Below are 23,246 nucleotides of genomic sequence, written 5' to 3'. Positions count from 1 at the left end.
GAGTTCCTAACTCACTCCACTGCATGGTCCATCCACGGCTGCCCCACATGAGGACAGAGGAGTGGTCTGGTTGGGGGCCAAATGGGAGAGTTAACAAAATCCTGATCTATTCCCTCCTGTCTTCCCCTTTTTACAAAATCAGACTGTTATAAAAGCAGTCAATTTGAGTTCCCCTATCCAGAAAATGAGCTTTCTGATTTTTGTTGTTGTTGTTGTTCCTTAAACCCTAGAAGCCCAAAATGGAAGAGAATCGCTGGATGAACATTATCTTGACCACAATTTCCAGAGGCCAGTTCAGTTTGGGTCTCGCCTGGAGATTTCGCTCTATAGGGAGATGAACCAGAGATAGGAGGGGTTATGATTCAATCCAGGGCACCCTCAAACCACCCGCAGACCTGAAGCCCTCTGAGCATCCATGGAGTTTCCAAAGACATTTCAGGGGTTACGGTATAGTTTCTCAGACAAGCAGAAGGTGAACCCAGAACAAACCAGACATCTGAGGTCCACTAACCCTATCCTAACATTGTGCCAAGTGTTACGAAGGATGTGAAAAGTGGAGCCTGTAATTTGAACCATCAAGAAACCTGCAGAATTGCTGAGGAGACAAAAACCAAAATTGTACATATAATATTGATAACAGTCCAACGGTGCCGAAATGCTTAATTCAGCCAGGGGGTGCTAAAGGAGCTCATAGATGAAACTAATTACAGAAGGCAGGGGAAACCCCACAAAGGAGGTAGAAGTTAAACTGAGATGTGACTTTGACAGGAGAGTGTGCCGCGAGGCTTTCTACACAGACACTGTCTAATCACAAGGGGAACAGTGGGGCAGGGATTAAAATCAGTGTAGCTAGAGCACTGAGTACAGTGAGGCACAGATATGAAGGGCCTGAAATGCTAGGCTAATTATTTAAACTTGATTCTTTAGGTTAGCATTTCCCAGAATGTATTGTGCTCTAGTCCATGGAGATGCCCCTTAAAACAGTGATGCCATCATCAAATTTGAGAAGCCCTGCATTTCTATAGTGCACATCCACGTAGGAAGAACTGAGAAGTCCCTCAGTAAAGAGTCTGTTTTGGGGTGCCTGGGTGGCTCAGTTGGTTAAGCGTCCAACCCTTGATTGCAGGATCGTGAGTTCAAGCCCTGCGTTGGGCTCTGCGCTGGTCGAAGTCTACTTAAAAAAAAAAAAAAAAAAAAAAAGAGTCTGTTTCGTTTCGCTTGATTGATCCATTGTTTCCCGAACTCAGGGAATCCTTCACCATCTGACACCAATCAACATCTGCCAACAGTTGGGCTTTGGGGGCCCTGAGCGACACAGAGAACACTACTCTCTCTCTCTCTCTCTCTCTCAGGATCTTAGTGATCTTACAGGGCATGTGCTCCAGGCAGATTGTGGTCACAGGATCTCTTTCTGCACACACACATACATACATACACACACACACACACACACACACACACACACACACATACGCACACTCTGTCTCTCTGTCTCTCTGTCTCTCTGTCACTCTCTCTCATTTATACATAGCTTCCCATAGCTACAGCGATGTAGAGAAGACTATTGGGCTGAAAATTAGGAAGGCTGAGTTCCAGTCCCAGGCTTTCCTTCAATCCTGCAATCTCAAACAAGTCACTTTTCAGCCTCGGTTCCTCATCTCTGTGGAGAATTGAGCATTATGGGAGAATCTTGACTCCTCAGTGATGATATATCCCCTGCACGCATACTCTAGCTAACTACACACATACTCTCTCTCTCATATCCCCATCACAGCCAGATTGGTCCTTTATGCCCTACCTGGGAGACAACAGCACACACTGCCATCAGTTCCACGCATCACCTGACAGTCTTCCTGTGTTCCAGAAGAGACACTGTGAAAGAGTAGACTCAAATTTTCCTTTCTTTTCTCTCACTGTCCCAAAGATCTGGTTTGCTTTTGTCCCCTACAGCCTTCGACCCCTCCTTTACTCTCTGTCTCTTGCTGCCATCCCATATCTGTGTCCCTGTGCGTGTGTGCATGCTATATGGATGCATGTGAATGGGTGGGACAGAGCCCTGGTTTGCATCTCTAGCTCACAGCCCTAACACCCAAGCTCATCAACACACCTAAGGTCAAAAACAAAAAACAAAAAAAACCATGGTCCAATTGTAGTATCCCAAGTATTTTGAGGAAATGCTGGGAAATATTCCTTACTCTAGGACATTTGAGTGGAAATAGTAGAAAGCACTTGTGTCTGTTTCAATCATTCTGGGATGTGCTGAGCACAAGAGAACTAAAAGAAACTTGATGCCACTCCCTTCTGATGCTTTCCACAGAATCACATTGCCAGTTTCTGGTTAATAGGTAAATGGATTCTGATCTGATGAGCCCTGGTCAAGGTGGATCCTGAGACCCAAAGTGAGCAAGGCTCTAGACTAAGCAAGCAGTAATTGGTCTGCTGGAGAAGGTGGGATGGGGTCATTGAGAGATTGGCCACCATATGACCTCCGGGGGCTTCTCTCTGCCCTTCTCGGGGGCACAGTTCCCCCGTGGGAGAGAGCAGACCCAAGAAGTTCCCATAGCCTACAACGGTGAACCAGAACATTCCACTTTCTCTCAGCCCTAATTTCTAGGCAACTCTTCTGTCCATATTCCATGAAGCCAATGAAGCCTTAAGAGGGAGGCTTAATTACAGCAAGCAAATACCCTGTCTGTACAGCTCTCTGTCTCAGAAATCCCAGACCAGTCCTCACCCAGTCTCCGGAGTGGAGCCCTGACGTCTCTCTGCCTGGATCTGCTTTTTTCTAGCTTCGAAGTTCCTTCAACAAAGCCTTCAGCATAAAAAAGGGACCCAAGTCAGCTTCCTCATACTCTGATATTGAGGAGATTGCCACACCCGACTCCTCTGCCCCCTCATCCCCCAAACTACAGCACGGCTCCACAGAGACCGCTTCGCCCTCCATCAAGTCCTCCAACTCCTCCTCTGTGGGCATTGATGTCACCGAGTAAGTGCTTTCTGCCCGCCACCCTGCCCAGTACTATGTAAGCTGCTGGCCAGAGCTGGCAGCTTTGCCCATCGATTGCCCCTGCACCGTAGATGTCTCCTGGAGCATGTGAGGCCAGTGATGGACCTTCCCTCCCACTCCTGCTACTGATTATCTCAGGGCAGGAGGAACCGAGACTACCAGCCAAGGGTCTCAGTGTCCCCTAGTCACTCTAGAGCTTCCCCACATGACCTGGCTTCACTCTCACTTTCTTACAGGGGCCCCGCCCACCCGGTTCCCCACACTAGGCTGTTCCACGGCAACGAGGAGGAGGAGCCGGAGAAGAAGGAAGTATCAGAACTGCGCTCCGAGCTGTGGGAGAAGGAGATGAAGCTCACAGACATCCGCTTGGAAGCCCTCAACTCTGCCCATCAACTGGACCAACTTCGGGAGACGATGCACAACATGCAGGTCGGTGTCTGGGCAGAGAGCTGAGGAAAGGGAAGACCGAGGCTCGAGATCTGTCCAACGCTGCAGCCCCACCCTGTCTGTTCTCGCCACAGTTGGAGGTGGACCTGCTGAAAGCGGAGAATGACCGGCTGAAGGTAGCCCCCGGCCCCTCATCAGGCTCCACGCCAGGGCAGGTCCCTGGATCATCTGCTTTATCGTCCCCTCGCCGCTCCCTGGGCCTTGCCCTCACACATTCCTTCAGCCCAAGTCTCACAGACACAGGTACCTGTTTGGGAGGAGAACTTTTAAGGGTGGAAAGAAGAAAAGGGGTTCGCTGTGACACCATTCCACTTGTACAGGTGGCATCTTTCTTAGGTCACGGAGGGAACGATGCCTAAACCAAGCAGATGCCAGTGTCGTGAGACACGAAGAGTTGTTAGCGTCCTTCGACCTTTTTTAAAAAAAATTTTTTTAAGGTTTATTTATTTTTGAGAGAGAGAGAGAGAGAGAGAGAGACAGAGCACGAGTGGGGTTGGGGGTGGGCAGAGAGAGAGGGAGACAGACCCGAAGCAGGCTCCAGGCTCTGAGCTGTCAGCACAGAGCCCCATGTGGGGTTCGAACTTACGAACCATGAGATCATGACCTGAGCCAAAGTCAGATGCTTAACCGACTGAGCCACCCAGGTGACCCTGGTCCTTGAACCTTCATTTGGGCTTCAGTTTTTGTAAGAAATACTTATTTGGAGGGGTGCCTGGGTGGCTCAGTTGGTTAAGCGTCCGACTTCAGCTCAGGTCACGATCTCGCGGTCCGTGAGTTCGAGCCCCGCGTCAGGCTCTGGGCTGATGGCTCAGAGCCTGGAGCCTGCTTCCGATTCTGTGTCTCCCTCTCTCTCTGCCCCTCCCCCGTTCATGCTCTGTCTCTCTCTGTCTCAAAAATAAATAAACGTTAAAAAAATTTTATAAAAAAAAAAAAAAGAAAGAAAGAAATACTTATTTGGAAAGGATGATGACTGGAAGGTTTAGGAAAGCCTGTGGGTGCCCCCTAAAGCCAATAGTTCTTTTCACCGTCTACAGACCTGTCACCCATGGATGGCATCAGTACTTGTGGTCCAAAGGAGGAAGTGACCCTTCGGGTGGTGGTGAGGATGCCCCCCCAGCACATCATCAAAGGGGTAAGGAACTTCAAGAAGGCCTGGTCACACTATTGTTTTTATCCAAGAAAATCGCGTCTCTGAATACCCCCAAACCAGAGTACCCCAATGCTAATGCCTTTCATGATCCCTCCCTTTCTTGGAGTGATCTGCACTGAGGCTCACATCCTTCTGCCTTGGCCGTATAGGACTTGAAGCAACAGGAATTCTTCCTGGGATGTAGCAAGGTCAGTGGAAAAGTTGACTGGAAGATGCTGGATGAAGCCGTTTTCCAAGTGTTCAAGGTAAAGGGATACATGTACTCACAAAGGTGGTTCATCTTCTCATGGGAAATTCAGCCATCCGGGCATTGGGATCTTGGGGACCTTTGATGCTTCGTGGAGAAATGCTAACTAGGACAAACATGTTCCTCCCTTACTCTGTCTACTTGTGTTCCCTCTAAAATTTGTGGCTTGTACATCTGTGTTTGTATCATCTTGGTGTTCCTCTCTATTCCTTTTTTTCTCCTTTTCTTGTCGGTTAGGACTATATTTCTAAGATGGACCCAGCCTCCACCCTTGGACTGAGCACCGAGTCCATCCATGGCTATAGCATCAGCCACGTGAAGCGAGTATTGGATGCAGAGCCCCCAGAGATGCCTCCCTGCCGCCGGGGCGTCAACAACATATCGGTCTCCCTCAAAGGTCAGTCTTTGTCTCTCGGGGTGCAGCGATACGGGGTGAAGGAGGGAGAGGAACATCAGACCATCCGTCACGCATTCGTTCAACAAGGATTTACTGAGAAGCTATACTGTGCTGGTCGCTGTACTTAAGTGACGAGAGATATAAAAAGATCAGGAAGGGGCGCCTGGGTGGTTCAGTCAGTTAAGCATCCCACTTCATCTCAGGTCATGATCTCACGACTCCTGGGTTCGAGCCCCACGTCGGGCTCTGTGCTGACAGCTCGGAGCCTGGAGCCTGCTTCGGATTCTGTGTCTCCCGCTGTCTCTGCCCCTCCCCCGCTCACCCTCTGTTGCTCTCTTTCTCTCTCAAAAATAAGTAAACATTAAAAAATAACAATAAAAAATAAAAAGATGAGTAAGATCCAATCCTAACTTTTATTTCCAGGGCCATTTTTTTCCCAGAGAAATTTCTAGGAAGCCTGGGTTTCTCACTCCACCCACACACCCATAGCTCAGAACATGTCCGGAAAAATAAGATCTGCATTTTCAAAACTAGGGGTTTGGGGATTCTCGTGGAACCACAGGGCAGGTGGTTCTGAGTTCTTTCAGTGGGCTCTGAAGAAAGAAATGCCACCAGGCGCCCTTGCCGTCCTCAGGGCCCTGGTCGTGGCTCACGCTCTCTGGGGCGGGGGGGGATGTTCAGGGCTGAAGGAGAAGTGCGTCGACAGCCTGGTGTTTGAGACGCTGGTCCCCAAGCCGATGATGCAGCATTACATCAGCCTCCTGCTCAAGCACCGGCGCCTCGTCCTCTCGGGCCCCAGCGGCACAGGGAAGACCTACCTGACCAACCGGCTGGCTGAATACTTGGTGGAGCGTTCCGGCCGCGAGGTCACGGAGGGCATCGTCAGCACTTTCAACATGCACCAACAGTCTTGCAAGGTGGCTGCCTCCTGACCCACCCCCCGGCCTTTGCCTGGGACTCTGCTTCCCCAAAGCCTTGCCCAGGCCTTTCCCCACCCCCTCTTTTCCCTTTCCTCCCCTTTGCCCGAATCTTCTCCCTTCAGAGTTCTTTTCTTTCCCATCCCACCGCATCCCCTTTCCTAGTCCCTCCTCTGCCCCCAGTTTCTTTCCACACTTTTCCCTTCCCTTCTTTCTCCATTCTTCCCGTGGCCTCTGTTACACTCCTTTCCCTTTTGCTGATCCTGAACTAAACGACACCCTGATTTCCACCTCACTTTCTGCCAACCCTGAAAATCCCGTCTCTTCTTTTATTTTTTTCCCTCTACCTTTCTTTTCAGTATTTCTTTTCCATTTTACCTTGACTTTGAACTTTCTGGGGAGAAGCACTCAGAATTAAACGTTATACATTATGCGGTTCCCTGCCAAATCCGGATGTCTCTTGAACACTCTGAAGTCGCTTCAAATTTTGGCTCTTCCCGGCACGGGGAGGCACGTCCATTGGAGTGGCTCGTGGTGCCAACCCAGTGAAAAGCCATGTAGGATAGACAATATGATCCCCACCCTTCGGGGACTTAAGAGACACCGCTTAAGATGGTTGCCTTGGAGCCTTTGGGACCATGGTTTATCAGTCCATAGTAGCGTGCTTCTACAATCGCATGTTAAAATGCATCAAACAGGAACCAAAGGCTCCAGGGAAACCCAGAACTAGCATAGCTTCTCCGGAAGCCTTCCTCCCAAGGTTGATCCAAGTGCTCTCGACTCCTGAGTGCTGACCCACTCCCTTCTCTTATCTCAGGATCTGCAACTGTATCTCTCCAACCTGGCCAACCAGATAGACCGGGAGACAGGAATTGGGGATGTCCCCCTGGTGATCCTGTTGGATGACCTGAGTGAAGCAGGCTCCATCAGTGAGCTGGTCAATGGGGCTCTCACCTGCAAGTACCACAAATGGTAAGCGGGACTCAGGACCAAAGTCACCACAGTGGGAAGAGAGCCTGGTCGGTCCAACCTGTGAGCTTGCCATTGGGCCTAAATAGCAGAAAGCAAGTGTTAAAACGAGTCTAAGTAAACCTTTTTCCTCCTTCTCCCACAGTCCTTATATTATAGGTACCACCAATCAGCCGGTAAAAATGACACCCAATCATGGCTTGCACTTGAGCTTCAGGTAAGAACTGTGCCCTGGATGAACCTTCCAACCCTACCTAAGATTCTATGAACTAGTTAAATCCCAGGATCCAACTAGAGGGGCAGTAGCAGAAGGAAAGCGAATTAGGCGGGGCCTCTGGGCTGGGAAGAGAGATTAGGTATATTTGCCATGTCAGTGATGGGGTGGAGGAGACCCCTCGAGAAGAGGAAGAAACTGCAAAACTAGGGGCTGAAGCTAGGACGCTGTAATTTGGGTTCTCTGCCCACACACCACCTCCCCATCTGGGTCATTAGGGTCAGAGGGTTATCTGAAGAGGGTCACTGATTTGAGGGTCAGCTCTGCCTGCCCAGTGCTACTGCCCTGAGTTCTGCCGAGCCCACTATTACTTGAAAAGAAATCCAGCGGGCATCAGTGGGAGGCAGGCAGGAGGAGGGACGGACTGGCAGGGGATGAGCACCGACAGTGTCCGCATTGCCACCCCGACCCCATTCTCCCCATTCCTGGCTGCAGGATGCTGACCTTCTCCAACAACGTGGAGCCAGCCAATGGCTTCCTGGTTCGTTACTTGAGGAGGAAGCTGGTAGAGTCGGACAGCGACATCAATGCCAACAAGGAAGAGCTGCTTCGGGTGCTCGACTGGGTACCCAAGCTGTGGTACCATCTCCACACCTTCCTTGAGAAGCACAGCACCTCAGACTTCCTTATCGGTACTGGGGTTCAGCTTCCACCTTGGGGTCAGAAGGTGGCTTTCCTCTCCGACTTTGCCACCCGGTGGGATGGTCCCCTTTCTTTCTGGAGTCCTCAGCATGTAAAGGAGTGGCAAGCCTCAGGGCTTCAGACCCAGGTCCGCTTAATGACTTAAGAAGTGTTCCCCTTACAGTTAGCCCCATGATGGGGGCAAATCACTTCAACCAGCAGAAAGCTAACCCCGCTCCCTCATTTTTCCCACACTTAACAGGGAAAAGGAAGGAAAGTGTTCAGGAGGGAATGGAAGAGGTTCCCATCACTCCCTCACCTTGCTTCTACCTTGTGAGGAAGCATGTTTATGACACTGCCAGCCAGGCAGCCGCTCCCACTAGTCTTGACAACAATCTCAGGACAGCCTGACTCTAGATTTCTTTTATTCCCCGGCGCCTGGATGGCTCAGTCAGTTGAGTGTCCGGCTTGGTTTCAGCTCAGGTCATGACCACATGGTTCGTGGGATCAAGCCCCGCACCAGGCTCTGTGCTGACAGCAGGGGTCTGCTTGGGATTCTCTCTCACCCTCTCTCTGCCCCTTCCCCACTCACTCCTGCTCTCTCTTTAAATAAATAGACTTTAAAAAAAATACATTTCTTTCGCTCCTTTAGTTATCAGATCCCTCTGCCTGGTATTAAGAAGTAAAAGAGAGAGATGACTAGGGAGAGCTGAGTTCTCAGCCATCTCAATGGCCTCATCCTTTTCCCTAGGCCCTTGCTTCTTTCTGTCCTGTCCCATTGGCATTGAAGACTTCCGGACCTGGTTCATTGACCTGTGGAACAATTCTATCATTCCCTACCTACAGGAAGGAGCGAAGGATGGGATCAAGGTGAGCCCTACCGTCTGACTCTACTCAATCCCCAAGGTCAGGCTGTCCCACCAAACAAAGCAGAATATCTCTTCAAGGTTAGACATGAAGCTACTATGATTAGTTAGGTTCTCTTCCTACTCTTAGGTAGAGTAAGGCCGTGTCTCCAGTCACCATTTAGCAAATGGCTATGGGAGCACTGTCTCTGTGACCTGTCCAGTCCTGGGCCTTCTGGCTCCATGCCCAACTCAGACCTCTCTCTTAAGGATCAGAACAGGGGCACCTGGGTGGCTCAGTCTTTTGAGCATCCGACTTCGGCTCACGTCATGATCTCACAGTTTGTGAGATCCCACATTGGGCTCAGGGCTGTCAGTGCAGAGCCTGCTTCAGATCCTCTGTCGCCCCCCTCCCTGGCCCGTCCCCCACTCATACTCTCTCAAAAATGAATAAATATTTTTAAAAAAGAGGATCAAATAGAGAAATCACCAAGCTAAGAATTAAGTAAAACCCTACTATTAACTACTAATAAAAATGTTACTTTGGCCCAGTTCCATAACCTTTTTAAACATCCTTCTATAGAAGAAAGGAGATAATAAATTCTGCTCTGCCTAAATCACTGGGTTGTTTTGAAGATGTGAAATATGTGAAAAGATTTTTAGAAGTTAGAATAAGAAGGATGCAAATAAGAATGCAAAAGGAAGAGGTCATTTTATTAAAACATCCCCAGTTTTTTTGCCCGTGAAGTAGGACATAATGATCACTATAGTCTATTCCAGCCCTAGTGAACTATAATGCAATGTCTGGACCCCTATTGGCCATATATTTTCCATAAAAGTAATTTGTTATTGGTGTACCTGAGTGGCTCAGTTGGTTAAGCATCTGATTTCCACTCACCTCATGATCTTATGGCCTGGGTTCAAGCCCCACATCAGGCTCTCTGCTGTCAGGGTATACAGCCTGCTTTGGATCCTAAAAAAAAAATACAAAAAAGAATAAAAAATAAAACATAAATAGTAATTTGTTATTGTAATAGATATCCCCTAAGGACATGGTAAATTTCTAGAGACACTATCTATGAAACTGATGCCAGAAAACATTATTTCACTTAATTTTGCATTAAGCAGGTTCTAGGCTCTGAGCTGTCAGCACAGAGCCCAACAAGGAGCCTGAACTCATGAACCTCGAGATCATGACCTGAGCCAAAGTCAGATGCTTAACCCAACTGAGCCACCCAGGTGCTCCAAAGTCAGAATTTTTTTTGTGAGATATGATTACTAAGGGTACCTGGGTGGCTCAGTCAGCTGAGCATCTGACTTCGGCTCAGGTCATGATTTCACAATTCGAGTCCAGCGTTGGGCTCTGTGCTGCCAGCTCAGAGCCTGGAGCCTGCTTCAGATTCTGTGTCTCCCTCTTTCTCTCCCCCTCCCCCAATCACACTCCATCTCTCTCTCTCTCAAAAATAAATAAACATTAAAAAAATTTAGGGCCGCCTGGATGGCTCAGTCGGTTAAATTTTAGCTCAGGTCATGATCTTCTGGTTTGTGAGTTCAAGCCCCACATTGGGCTGTGTGCTGACAGCTCAGAGCCTGGAGCCTGCTTCAGATTCTGTGTCTCCCTCTCTGCCCCTCCCCACTCATGCGCTCGCTTTCTCTCTCTCTCTCAAAAATAAATAAACATTAAAAAAAATTTTTGACTTAAAAATTTTTAAACATTTTAGACGAAGATATGATTACTAAAGTGGGAGAATTTCTTACTCAAAAAGTAAAATTATGGGATCATAAGATGGGTACATGTTAAGTATTTAACACAGTCTACAAATTATCCTCCAAAGTAGTTTTACCAGCCGACACCAACTTACTTCTTTTGTTGGGAAACTCAGAAAATTCCATGGGGGATCAGAGCCTCAAGGCTTTCCATCTAGGAAGTCCGTATGACCATCAGGAGACTGCATGAGCAAGCTTCTACCTGTGGATTCCTCTGCCAGTACTCACATTTCCCCTTCTATCCAGGTCCATGGACAGAAAGCTGCTTGGGAGGACCCAGTGGAGTGGGTCCGGGACACTCTTCCCTGGCCATCAGCCCAACAAGACCAGTCGAAGCTGTACCACTTGCCTCCACCTACCGTGGGCCCTCATAGCATTGCCTCACCTCCCGAGGATAGGACAGTCAAAGATAGCACCCCAAGTTCTCTGGACTCGGACCCTCTGGTGAGTAGAAGCCATTCTAAGGTAAAAGTAAGAGTATCATGGAATTGAACTTTTCATGCATACCCTGATGGACACTGAAGGGTATCAGCAAGCCCAGGACTAGGAGGAGGTCAGTGAGGAGCTCAACTCTCAGAATCCTGGGTTATAAAGATCATATGCCTGCAACCTAGCTTAAGCTAAATAATAATGCATGCGGGCAAGATATACTCTAGTAAAGACCCAAGTCTCAGGCAGATCCCAGGTAGGATGTGTGGTCACTACCTCTCCCTCTGTGCTCTGGTGCTGTCCTGAGGACTGCCTCAGCTCAGTGGATTTCATGAGCCCCTGTAAGAAGCAGTCTGAGACAAGTGACCAACTAGGGGCAAATATTTGCAAGGCTTGTAACCAAAAGAGGATTGGTATCTAGAATATATAAAACTTCCCAGGGCACCTGGGTGGCTCAGTCAGTTAAGTGTCTGACTTCAGCTCAGGTCATGGGTCCAGTCGTGGGTTCGAGCCCCGCGTCAGGCTCTGTGCTGACAGCTGGGAGCCTGGAGCCTGCTTCGGATTCTGTGTCTCCCTCTCTCTCTCTGCCCGTCCCTGGCTTGCACTCTGTCTCTCTCTCTCTCTCTCAAAAATAAACATTAAAAAAATAGAATATATAAAACTTGCCACAAAATTTCCAAATAGAAGAATGGACAAAAGATATGAATAGGCATTTGACTAGAGGAAGTGCAAACGGCCAATAAAAATATAAAAAGATCCGTAACCTTTCTAGTAATTGCGGGAATGCACATCCAAATAAGGAGATAACCATTTCACACTGCAAAAATAGTGTGTTTGGAAGCACAGGCTTCCTACTCTGCTGGTGGGGGTGTTCATTAACAAAGTCATTTTCGAAGATAACTTGGCAGCTTCTATTAAAATTTCAATGTGCACAACTTCTGTGACCTTGCAGTTTTACCTTGCAAGAAATTCTTCCACATAATACACTTTTATTTCAATTTTGACTTTGTTAAAAATGTAGTTATCTGTGTAAGAAAAAGCCATTAAATTGGAAGACTGTTAGTGATCATGTAAATAAAAGGGTAGAGAGAAGATTCGATAAAGAACCAACCAGGCGTACTTAGCTAAAACGGAGGGTCATAGTCTTGAAGAACCAGGGGAGAGTGAGAGGTAAAGAGGGAAGAAAGAAGGAGGTGAATTACACTGAAGAGTTTAGACTTGACACAGAGCACTAGGGTATGTGAGCCAGGGGAATCTGGTTCATGATAACACTGGTTATCATCTATTGGAAGAAGTTGACAGACACAGATGTTCTTAGGGCCACTTTGCACATCCCTCCCAATATTAGTCAGTGTGTACGCGCCTTCTGTCCTTTTCTAGAGTGTGAGTGCCCTAGAAGCAGAGGGGGTCTCCCCTGTTTGGGCATCGGCTCACGGCAGGGCACCTTATGTCTCAGCCACACTCCTGAACATCATACACACATGCTTACAGACAGGGTTTAAGTAATCATTGCTGCTCGCTCTTTCTTTCTTCTTTCTTTCTTTCTTTCTTTCTTTCTTTCTTCCTTTCTTTCTTTCTTTCTTTTTCCTTCTTTGTTTTATTTATTTTGAGAGAGAGAGTAGGTGCAGGGCAAGGGCAGAGAGAGAGGGAGACAGAGAAACCCAAGCAGGCTCCACGCCTTCAGTGCAGAGCCCGATGCAGGGCTCAATCTCACGAACCTGAGATCATGACCTGAGCCGAAACCAAGAGTCGGACACTCAACTGACTAAGCCACCCAGGTGCCCCTTCACTGCTGCTTTTTCATGAGCCACTTGTAAACTCTCTGGGCTCTAAATCACTTACGAAACAAGAATCAGACCCAGGATCTAGATTGTATTAGGTTTCCCTTCTGGGGGCGGGACCCTGAGTCCCAACCCTCATTAATCCATCCTTTTGCCCTTTTTAGATGGCCATGCTGCTGAAGCTTCAAGAAGCTGCCAATTACATTGAGTCTCCAGATCGAGAAACCATCCTGGACCCCAACCTCCAGGCCACACTTTGAGGGCCCAACAGTCCCTGTCACCCCGGACAGCAGAATGCCGGCAGGAGCGACGTTCTCTCCTCCTCTCCCCTCTCTTCTTCCAGAGCACTGGCTCTCCGGCCCAAGAGGAGAACAGGAGGGGGAGGAGGAGGTGAAGGAAGAGGGCAGGTTCTTGGTGCTGCACCTTCGAGAAGTTCCTAGGAAGGACTGGTGGGGTGGAGTTTGGAAACTTGTGTCCCCTAGATCCATTTACTGGCCTCCTTTCATGACTTTGGGGAAAAGATGATTCTGGGTCTTTTTCCTTGATTTCTTGTCTCAATTAGAAACTCCTAGGCTTTCTGGGGAGGGGCTCAGAAGACATCAGCAAAACCTGCAGCAGTTCCTAAATGATTCTCATGAACAGCTCTGAGAGAGACAGCCCTGTGTGGGGAAATCTGAGGGAGGTGGAAGCTCCCCAGAATTTCTCACAGACCCTTCCGAGTTCTGTCACCACTGCCAATCACTCTTCTTCCCCCAGAGATCTGGCTGGAGCCAAGAAAAAGAAGCATGTGGTTTAAAAAATGTTTAAATCAATCTGTAAAAGGTATTTAAAAAAAAAAAGGAAAGATGAAGCTGGAGAGAGAGGAAACAGTTGCCAAGGTAGAGAGAGCGCTGCCCATCCCTGGATGACATAAGGGATGATGACAAGATGGCTGCCTATCTCAGAAGTCACCACACCACAAAAATAACATTCCAGCCTTCAGAGAAAGACTGCTAGCCCTGTCTTACACCCTCTAATTTAACATGCATGACAGTCAATAAACCCTACTTTTTTTATTTTTTATTTTCGCTTTTTGTTTCGTTTCTTTTTTTTCCCCTCCCATGTGCCTATTGATTTTCCTTTTCTTTCTTTCTTTCTTTCTTTCTTTTCTTTCTTTCTTTCTTTCTTTCTTTCTTTCTTTCTTTCTTTCTTTTTCCTTTCTTCCTTCCTTTCTTTCTTTTGCCCCCCCCCCCCCATCTCCTCTCATGCCCACAAAATGCTTGGATTGCTTTTCCTGGGCCTAGTTTGGCTTTGCCAAGTGGGTTTTCTCTGGAGAATCTGATGCCATCTAACTGGCCCTAGCTAGATACCTGCCACCCCACTATCTCTGGCGTCCTTGGGACTTATATGAGACATGAAGCATTGGCTCAGACAGAAGTAGAAGAACCTTGACTTCCCTTTTGAGAAAGCACACGTTTTGCTTGGATGCTCAGCTGTCAGTCTCTGACTTAAAAGGGTACCGCCCCGTGTTGATAGACGATCTACTCTGAGCTTCACACTGGACTGGGAGGAAAACCAGGAAACTAGAACTATTCCTTTGTCTTGTGGCCTGTTTGGCCCCTCACTGCCCTATTCTGATGGCACCCACTCTGCTCGACTGAATCCAAAATCCCTAGCTGGCCTTTACTATTTGTTTTTGACAAGTAAATATTCACCTATAAGAGACTGGACATCCGTGTGAAATACTCCCAGTCAGAATATAAGGCTCAAGGAATTTGATTTGGTGGCAAAGATCTGCCTTCCAAAGGGATCCACCTGTAGCAGAAGTTGCCCCAAAGGTCTGGCAGTCTGTATGCCTTCATTCAACAAACACTTACGGAGTACTCACTGTCTGTCACTAGGTTTAAAAAAAAAAAAAATGACGAGACTTGAGCCCTTATATTCACAACCTAGTAGGAAATCTTAACCTCCATTAAATGCACATCTTCTTATCTAGACCCTCAGGATCATCTAAGAAATGTAGCCAAAACCCAAGTTGCCAGCTAGAAAGAAGCCTTTGATTAGATGTCCAATACACGGGGGGTAGAAGGTCTGGGGATCAGTCAAGATGGACCCTGAAGGACTACGGAATCTTGCTTTATCTCAAGTGGGCAAGTTCTCTTCCCGCCATTTCTGGAAGACCCTGTGGGACCAGATCCAGGTTGAACCGCCTGGTGAAGATGAAGTCTCAGGGTTCTGCAGATCAAAGATATGTGATCAGCCTGGGTCCAAGCACTTGTTGTTCAGATTCCTAAGTAGCACAAGACCTTATCAGAACTTCTAGGCGTATGAACCTGGACCATTCTGTCCTCCCCAACCAAGGAATACATGCATCGGACTCTTCACATCAGAATATTTCCATTTAGGTCCAAAAGATGGTTCGGGTTGCTCCCCACGAAAGCTTCTGCATTCACCTGGTAGCTCCCAGGGATGACAGGGTCCTCTATGATGGAGACTATTACTGCTTTTGCTGCTAAGTCCGTGAGCTGTGAAGATCCCCAACCAACTCAGCTGTAAAATATGCAATTCTGTGGTGGGAAGAGGATGTTTGTTCAAGGATGGTGCTGAAATCACTGCCTTAAAGGTCTCTGCTGTGCAGAATGAGGACACCCCAGAGCTGGGTGTTCTAACTTGGAAGGAAGGGAAGACCGGATGGGCCTTCTTTGGACCGAGGCCTCTTCTGAACCCTGTCCTTAGCTCCAGTCCCATGGCAAGGCTCAGACTTGTAATGCCACCTTGATAAGGTGGTTGAGCCTTTAATTCTCTACTTTCTGGTGCTGCCCAGCCAGTGCCTTCTAGGATGGATGTTACTGGCTACTTGAGAAAAAGGAAAGGGGAGAGCCCCTTCCTCCATTCCAACTGCCTCAGACCCCCAAAGGGATTCTTGTCTCCCTGGTAACCATGGATACCACCGGGAATTTTCCTTGGATCCTCAACAGGTTGATTCTGGAGGCCTCTCCTGGTATGAATTTTAATCTCTATTCTTGGGACCCACCACCCTCTACTCTGAGTTGACTGCTGCATTTAGCCCAGGTCTCTAGTTGCTTTCCTCCAAAAAGCGTGTTCCCGTCTAATGAGGTAGCACTGCAGCCTCAGCTTTCCCTCTGGAGCCTGGGACCCTGTTTACAGTTGCGCACTTGGGCCCCTCATTGTGGGGATCTATCATCTCACCAAGGAATCATGGTTATGTGGCAACTGCAGAAGGTTGAGCCTCCTCATGGTGCTATAACCCCTTGGGGTGCTCATCCAGACTTCTCTGAAGCAGAAAAGCTGAGCTCCCCCTTACTGCCCTGGAATTGATGGCAAGAGCAAATCCACAGCATTCTCTCCTACCTACGCACGTGCTTCTTAGTTGAGGCTACTGGGATCCCTCCAAAAATGAAAACTGGGTCCCCCAGCTAAATTCTCAGCCCCCAGGCACCTTCAGAAGAACCCAGCCTGTCTAGGACTGGGATGTGTGCTCTCCCCTTCCTCTCCAGACCCTCATCTCCATTCCTCACCAAAGTGGGCTAGCAGAGGACATGGGTCAATACCCAAAATCAACTTCTGAGGAGAGCCACAACTGCAGGAGAGGTTCCTCAGCAGAGTCCCTCTCATTTCTGGATGAAGACAACCAACACATTTTGTCCAGTGTATGTGTTTCTCAATCCCTGCCTAGGCATTAAAAATAAAATACTAGGTAATTGGAGGCTAATATGGGACCTGATGTCTGTGTGTGTCTCTCTCTCTCTCTCTCTCTCTCTCTCTCTCTCTCTTTCACAAGAGCAGTTTGCTGTTGCTGGTTCCTATCTTCTGAGGCTTCAGAATATTTTTTTAAAAATCTATGCTTTGTTGGCAGCTCTACGGTGCTTATCTCTGTCTTTGTGTGAATCCTTATACCAATGTCTTTTTCGTGTAGTCTAACCATTGGGAAGCTAGAGGCTAGCAAGGAAGAAAGATTTGCTGTCCACGGACAGACCCTACAGTGAAGTCCTTATTGATTGCCATGCTACATTTGGTTTTAAATTACCAGCCTTCTAACTAATCTACTCACAGCCCGTAAGGGTTTCAGACAAAATAGTGACTTTTTTTTTTTTTTTCATTTCACTTCTGGCTTTTTGGTTTTCCTGGTTTGCAAGATTCCCGATGGACCTAATCTCCCCATGTCTTCACTTCTGGCTCCCTGAGACCAGGGTCACACTATACAGAGGGACGCCCCCTTTTAGTCTCGGATGTAACTAGTTTCTGTAGTATTACAAAAGAGTAGGAAGAGAACAGCCTGCTCTTCCTCACAAACACCTCACGTCATCGCCTGACAACGCATATACAGAAATTCTTATAGGTAAAATTTGCCATACTGAGTGAGACTTGGTCCTACAAGCCAGCATCAAGAGACCTACAGGAGGCTCTCTGGTCTCTTTATTGCAGGGTGTTTGGGAAAGGAAGCTGTTCTTGTCCTAATCACACATTTATCATAGGGTTCAAGTGCTATAAAGTAATCCAGATCACCAAATGTAACTCCTCACCATAACCTTTTTTTCTTATTCCTGGGCCTTAGCTGAGCTGAAGCTCATAAGTAGACTATCATAAGTCAACCCCACAAATGGGGTGAAATGTGTTTTTCCAGAGGGTTTACTGATGGATATACTGATTTAATCCTGGTACACTCTTTCGATGACTAGTAACTACTAGCGAGTTCTGGCTACTAGTGATTCATGACTCCACTAAAGAGGCCATAAGTAATAAAATGGTCTTAGGGACACTGTGTTCCCAAAAGGCCAACGCCTGAAGATACTGCCCTTTATACTTGAATCAGCTTTATATATTCGAGTCCTCAGCCAACCTGACCAGGGACATATGGGGCCACCAGCTTAGCTCTCTCTGCTGCTGCTGATCCACGTGTGCGTGTGTGCTCAGCCTAGCCCTGGAAGCAAGCACTGCCAGCCATGGACCCTGGCAAACAGAATAAACTGGAAGATGAGGACACCAATGGAAGCTGCACAGAGACCATTACAGCTGAAAATTAAACCTATGTACTGGATCCTCCCAGTTTGATGTTTTGGCTATTTTTCTTCTTTTTTAATGTTTATTTATTTTTGAGAGAGAGTGAGAGCATGAGCGGGGCGGGGGGGGGAGCAGAGAGAGGGAAACAGAGGATCCAAAGCGGGCTCTGTGCTGACAGCAGCAAGCCCGTGGTGGGGCTCGAACTCAAGAACCGTGAGATTGTGACCCAAGCCAAAGTCTGGCGCTTAACCGACTGAGCCACCCAGGTGCCCCTTGGCTATTTTTCTGAATGATTATGCCATGGAGAATTTTCTGTGACAAGAGTGGCCAGGGAAGTAAGTGAACTCTTGCTTCCTTGATTCAACTTTTTAGTGGTTTTCAACCTGTGTTTCCAGACCAGCAGCAGCAAGCACTGGGAATTTGTTAAAAATGAAATTCACAGGCCCCATCTGAGACCTACGGCATCAGAAACGAGGGAGAGGGCCCAGCAATTTGTTTTAACAAACCCTGTTGGTAATTCTGATGCATGCTACAGTTTGCAATTCACTTTTTAAAAGGGAAAGCCAAGTAGCAGAATCCCCACGCTGAGGGGCTTTAGGACTGAAAATTAGAAGGTCGCAGGTTATAATTCAGACTCTAATATTAATTTCAAACTCACCTTTCTTGTGCTTCTTTATGTTTCTGTTTTTCCTTTTATTAACACAGAATAAGGTACGTGTGCCTTTGGGTAGACATTAGGGGGGATGCTGGCCTCTCTTCTAGCTGAACACAATCTTCAGAGAAAAGTATGGCTCTGAAATTTTTACCTGGGAAACTAATGGGCTGTCACAGAAAAAAAAGCAGTCAGAGGTCTCTTCCAGATTGTTCTTCTGCTGGATTATTTGTGTCTACAGTGAGCCTTTTTCTGATTATATAATAGGATAAGAAAAGGCAGAAAATCTCATTTGTATTTCCATGGCAACTTGTTCTCTTAGCAACAAGCCCTCTCCTTTCGCTAAGTTCTAAAGGCACTTCTGGGTCTGAGAACCTGGCCAGAACCTCCTTCCCCAAGGCAGCTGGAGGGCTTGAGGACCCCAGGAAGATCCCTTCTCCATGCTCTGCTCGGCTCACAGAAGAGACTGAAACACAATGAAGATGTGGGACAGGGGTAACTAAGTCCCTGGGCCCATCCTTTCCTTCCTCACACCAGGACTTGGGTACAGAACTACTCAGACACAGTGATGGAATAAAATCTTAAAAAAAAAAAACAACAACAAAAAACCTGAAAGGAGCTTCTTACCTTTCCAGATTCACGGGGTAGCTGATGGGACCATAGGGTAGATGGGGCTGTTTATAACTGGTTCTGTCTCAAGTTTGTCAGTTTTCCCTGAGAGGGAGCTTATGGATAGAGGACAAAGAAATGTGCTAGTACTAGGCCTCTTGAAATTTAGAACCAAGGGTCTGGAGGAGGAACTAAGGCTGGAAGAAGGCGAGTGTAAAACTATTGCACTAAAATCACCCCCTCAGTCCCCAAAAAGGCTGATGATGGGCCTTTGATCATCTCCTGTGGGGTCTTTCTGCTTTCCTGCCATTCCTTGGAGACCGAAGGTGTTGGATAATAAGCCAAGAGCTCCCATATCCCAGCCAGTATCTGGCTACTGCTGTGCAGTAGCCTCCCACTTCCTAATGTTTTTTGTTACCGTTGTTTTTTGTTTGTTTTTCTTTTTTAACAGAACAATCTTTTTTTTTTTTAATGAATTCCAACCCCTGCTAGATTCCTTCCCTCCCCCCACCTCACCCCCATCCTGTTTATGTGATGGAGTCTGTGTTTCTCAAATGCATGCCAACCCTCAGGTGGAAAGTGGGCAGGAATTTTAGCAAGAGGTTTTTTTTTGTTTTTGTTTTTGTTTTTTTTAATTTATTGGACATAAAGCCCCAGACCAGGATATGTGTGTGTCTGTGTGTTTGTGTTTTTTCTCATTTGACCCTCGCCTCTTTTTAAATCTACCCCCTTTTATAATCTAGTGTAGAGAAAGCAAATTTGAATCTGGAAAGCAAACCGTTGTATATAGTTGCGGTAACAATCATGAAGAGAGCTGGGCTGTCTGCTCAGTAATTTGTTTTAAGAAACAAATTGATTGAAAATCAAATCCATGCCAGGCCAGCTGAAGAGGCCTTCTTCCATCACTGCCAGAGGCCCCTCTCCTGAGGTTCCTCTGTCCATCAGGCTTGTCTCCTCCCAGCAAGATTCGTCTGTTCCGTGCCACTTGCGTTTCAATAAAGCTATCTCCTGTATTGTCCACTGGTTCTATCTAGTTCCCTCTCTGTCTGGTTTCTGTCTCCATTTATCTTGTGGCCCATTCCTGATCTGCAAGGTGAGACTACTGGTGGTCATTTGCCTAACCAAGAGGTAAACCTCATCTGCCTGGAAATGTTTGATCCTCAAATCCTAAGCAGGAGTTCTGGACCCCTTTGGTTGGGAAAGGGGTGGATGTGGTTCCTACCTGCATGCTGTGGACATAGCCTCCTTCACCAGCCCAAAATTCAGGGTTCTTGAGTCCTCCATCCACTGCCACAATGTTTGAAAATCGACCACCCTCCGGACTTTCCTAAGTTTTCTTCCAGGGGTGAAGGCAAATTAACCTATGAGAAAAGAAGCTGTTCTAATGGAACCGGGAAAGAAGGAAAAGAAGTCCTACAATTCCCTACTATGGAATTTCGAGGTCCGAGAAGCAATCTTTTTTTTCCCTACGAAATTGTAGTAACACAACCCACCTGTCCTCTAACATGGGAGGTGACAAAATATGTTTAGAGCTATCCTCAAATCAAGGAGTCAATCTTTAGGAAGATACTCAGATGAACCGACAACCCCAGATCACTATCAATTTAGCAGCCACAGGCGTAGAACTAGGTGAGGAATTGCCATCTGGTTTCCTCTGCCACTTGGGAGAGTCAGAGTTCCTAGAAACCATTTTAAGGCACTCAACCTGAACAGCTACTAAAAATTACCTGTTTCTCTTTGGTCTAGCGCTTCCCACTCCCAATAACATATCATTCCATCCATCTGGCACTACATGCTCACCAACCTGCCCTGATTCTTTCTTAATTTGCAATTTAATTTTTTTGTTAATTCTGCCCTGCATTCTTAACTCCTCTCGATAATCCTCTCCACTCGCTCCAGTATTTAGAATTATCTCTATTCTTTCAGCCATTTCCTGTGACCAGCCGTGGGATATCCATATTAAACTCCTCTTGTTCCTTCATTCCTTAAACGTCCAGCACAATTTCTCTGGGGGAGAAAAAAAAAAAAAATTATACATTCTCAACGAATAGGATTCATTCTCAAATAGACATTCAAGTACTTTCTCCGGAGGAAAGAAATACCATTTCCCACGCAGGTGCCCTCTCCTGGCCAGACATTCCAATTTTGAAGTTGGGCTCAACTAGGCTGGAAAACCAGGGGGTTGGGTCTATTGCAGGTGACCACTCCCCGCTGCTCCATCCACTTCAGTTTCTTTTCCCCCTACCTTTGAATTCTTGAGCCTGAGATGAAGAGGCTCACTTGAGCCGTTGTTGTTGTTGTTGTTGTTGTTGTTGTTGTTGTTGTTGTTGTTTTTCAGTGTTTGAGGGGGCGAAAAAGGCTGGTTTAAAATAGCTATTTCTGAGCCAGAACTCTCTCCTTAAAGCCCTCTACACCCATTCCCATCTCAACTCCTCTCTCCTAACACTGTAGCTTATACCTGAAAGATCCATGAATCTAAAGTCCTCTATCATAGGCTTTGTTCCAAGTGAGTTTACTAACTTGCTGTTCCACTCAGGAAAGCCCCCTAACCTCTCTGGAGCTCAGTTTTCACAAAAATGCGAAGCGATTCTCGCGGGAAAAGGTGCAGTTTTCGTCCATACGGCAGGAGGCGCTGTCTCTGGAGGTTTAGACCCATTCCCCGCCCCCTTCTAGCTCCCGCCCGACTCTGGTGCGCAGGCGCGGCTTCGCGGATTGGCCGCGCGCGGGAGCCGTCATTCAGTGGCGGGTCCCGGCCGTGGGGCTGGCGGGCTGAAGGGAAGAAAGATGGCGGCAGCGGCGGCGGCTGGTGCGGCCTCGGGGCTGCCGGGTCCGGTGGCACAAGGACTGAAGGAGGCGTTGGTGGATACGCTCACCGGGATCCTATCCCCAGTGCAGGAGGTGCGAGCGGCTGCCGAGGAACAAATTAAGGTGCTCGAGGTGACAGAGGGTGAGTGAGGCGGGACCATCACGAGGATGTGTCGGACCTGGGCCGGCCGTACTGTCCGCTGACCGCAGCTCCGGACCGGCTGGGGACAAGGGGAGCCTGAGCCAGTGGAGATCTGGGCGCCGAGGCCCAGCAGGCAGGAGTGGGGCAGGAAGAGAGGATGATGTCCCCGGTGGCTGTGAAAGTCCCGGAGAGGGGAGGCGCGCCTGGAGGAGAGGGTCGGGAGAGGTGGAGCCTCGGAGGGGAGAGGGAGGGTGGAGACTTGAAAAGCTAGATGGAGCCTAGGATCTGCAGAGGACCGAGATGGAGCTAGACTTGCTGCTTTGGAGGAAGTCGCGCGGTCTGGGAAATATTTTTGAGTTCAGAACCAGGGTCTTTTGCTGTCCTCTTCGCCAGCTCGGTTGTGCTGGAATAGGAGTAAAGGGAGTTGTTAGAAGTGGTGAGAGGGCAGAGCCTTGAGAACGCGGCTATCAGAGCTTAGTAGATATCAAACAAGTTTCTGCCTCCGAGTTATAAACCTAGCTGGTCGGTTTACCTCTTAATGTTTTCCTAGAAATCAAATTCAGTGCATGTGCAGCTGATTCACCTTCCTGGCCATAGTCCCCTTTAATTTTCCAAATAATTTACACTTATTAAATACCTCTGTGTGCATTTCTATTTGGAGGAACCGATCATCCTTTGTCTTTGACTCTTTGTCCCGGTACTCCTATTATATGCTTTAAAGTGATGGAGAAAAAAAATAAACTATTGGTTTGAGATGGTCAATTTCCTGCTGAGTGGGCCTTTCACCAGGCCGCGTGTAACCACTTTACTAAGAACAATTTGATCCTAAAACAGGAGAAGGGAAAAATCCTCTTGGTCTTTATGTAAGAAATATATCTGGTCTGTTAAAGGCTTCGCTGGAAGAACTGCAAATCCTTAGACTGTCTCCCAGCTCAGCCACCTCTTAAAGACCTCTTCCGAGATATGGGAGATTGTCCATGGTCTGACAAATCACACTCAAAACCTTGAGTTCGCTCTTCTACTGGGATTAGGATTTTATTGAAAAGAACTTCAGACAAATCTCCCTTTAATTTTCCCTCACCGCATGAGAGAGCTATTGGAAATACGTTGAGATTTGGGATATAACAGGTTAAGGACCATTTTGAAGGCCTAATTGTAATTGTCATTGTTCTATAAAATGTCAGAC

At 47.5% G+C, this 23,246-nt stretch overlaps 2 protein-coding genes and 1 long non-coding RNA gene across 10 annotated transcripts in view; 2 read left to right on the top strand and 1 right to left on the bottom strand.

Annotated features, from left to right (window-relative positions):
• Positions 1-16,563, top strand: part of NAV1 (neuron navigator 1) — a 247,045-nt gene extending 230,482 nt beyond the window's left edge. For all 8 annotated transcript variants that reach the window (XM_053909067.1, XM_053909068.1, XM_053909072.1 and 5 more), the window contains 13 exons: positions 2,790-2,986; positions 3,244-3,436; positions 3,529-3,697; positions 4,489-4,586; positions 4,754-4,849; positions 5,089-5,248; positions 5,930-6,165; positions 6,983-7,137; positions 7,280-7,351; positions 7,844-8,040; positions 8,781-8,899; positions 10,888-11,085; positions 13,016-16,563. In XM_053909067.1, the coding sequence (XP_053765042.1) occupies positions 2,790-2,986; positions 3,244-3,436; positions 3,529-3,697; positions 4,489-4,586; positions 4,754-4,849; positions 5,089-5,248; positions 5,930-6,165; positions 6,983-7,137; positions 7,280-7,351; positions 7,844-8,040; positions 8,781-8,899; positions 10,888-11,085; positions 13,016-13,111 (1,986 nt within the window). In that variant the 3' untranslated portion in view covers positions 13,112-16,563. The remainder of the gene's footprint in view (positions 1-2,789; positions 2,987-3,243; positions 3,437-3,528; positions 3,698-4,488; positions 4,587-4,753; positions 4,850-5,088; positions 5,249-5,929; positions 6,166-6,982; positions 7,138-7,279; positions 7,352-7,843; positions 8,041-8,780; positions 8,900-10,887; positions 11,086-13,015) is intronic.
• LOC128778828 (uncharacterized) lies at positions 9,568-12,097 on the bottom strand. Its single transcript, XR_008424582.1, has 2 exons — positions 12,029-12,097; positions 9,568-9,847 (listed from the first exon to the last, which is right to left on the bottom strand). It is a non-coding gene; the product is annotated as an uncharacterized LOC128778828 (long non-coding RNA).
• Positions 16,564-21,844: 5,281 nt separating the features above from the next.
• IPO9 (importin 9) overlaps positions 21,845-23,246 on the top strand; it is a 56,112-nt gene continuing 54,710 nt past the window's right edge. The window contains exon 1 of the mRNA XM_019431364.2: positions 21,845-22,060. Within this exon, the coding sequence (XP_019286909.1) occupies positions 21,898-22,060 (163 nt within the window). The 5' untranslated portion in view covers positions 21,845-21,897. The remainder of the gene's footprint in view (positions 22,061-23,246) is intronic.

The sequence above is a fragment of the Panthera pardus genome, unplaced genomic scaffold, assembly GCF_024362965.1.
Source record: "Panthera pardus isolate Hobbes unplaced genomic scaffold, ASM2436296v1 HiC_scaffold_21, whole genome shotgun sequence".
Classification (NCBI taxonomy): Eukaryota; Metazoa; Chordata; class Mammalia; order Carnivora; family Felidae; genus Panthera; species Panthera pardus.
Note: the sequence above shows the minus strand (reverse complement) of the source record. Positions and strands in the feature narration are given on the sequence as shown.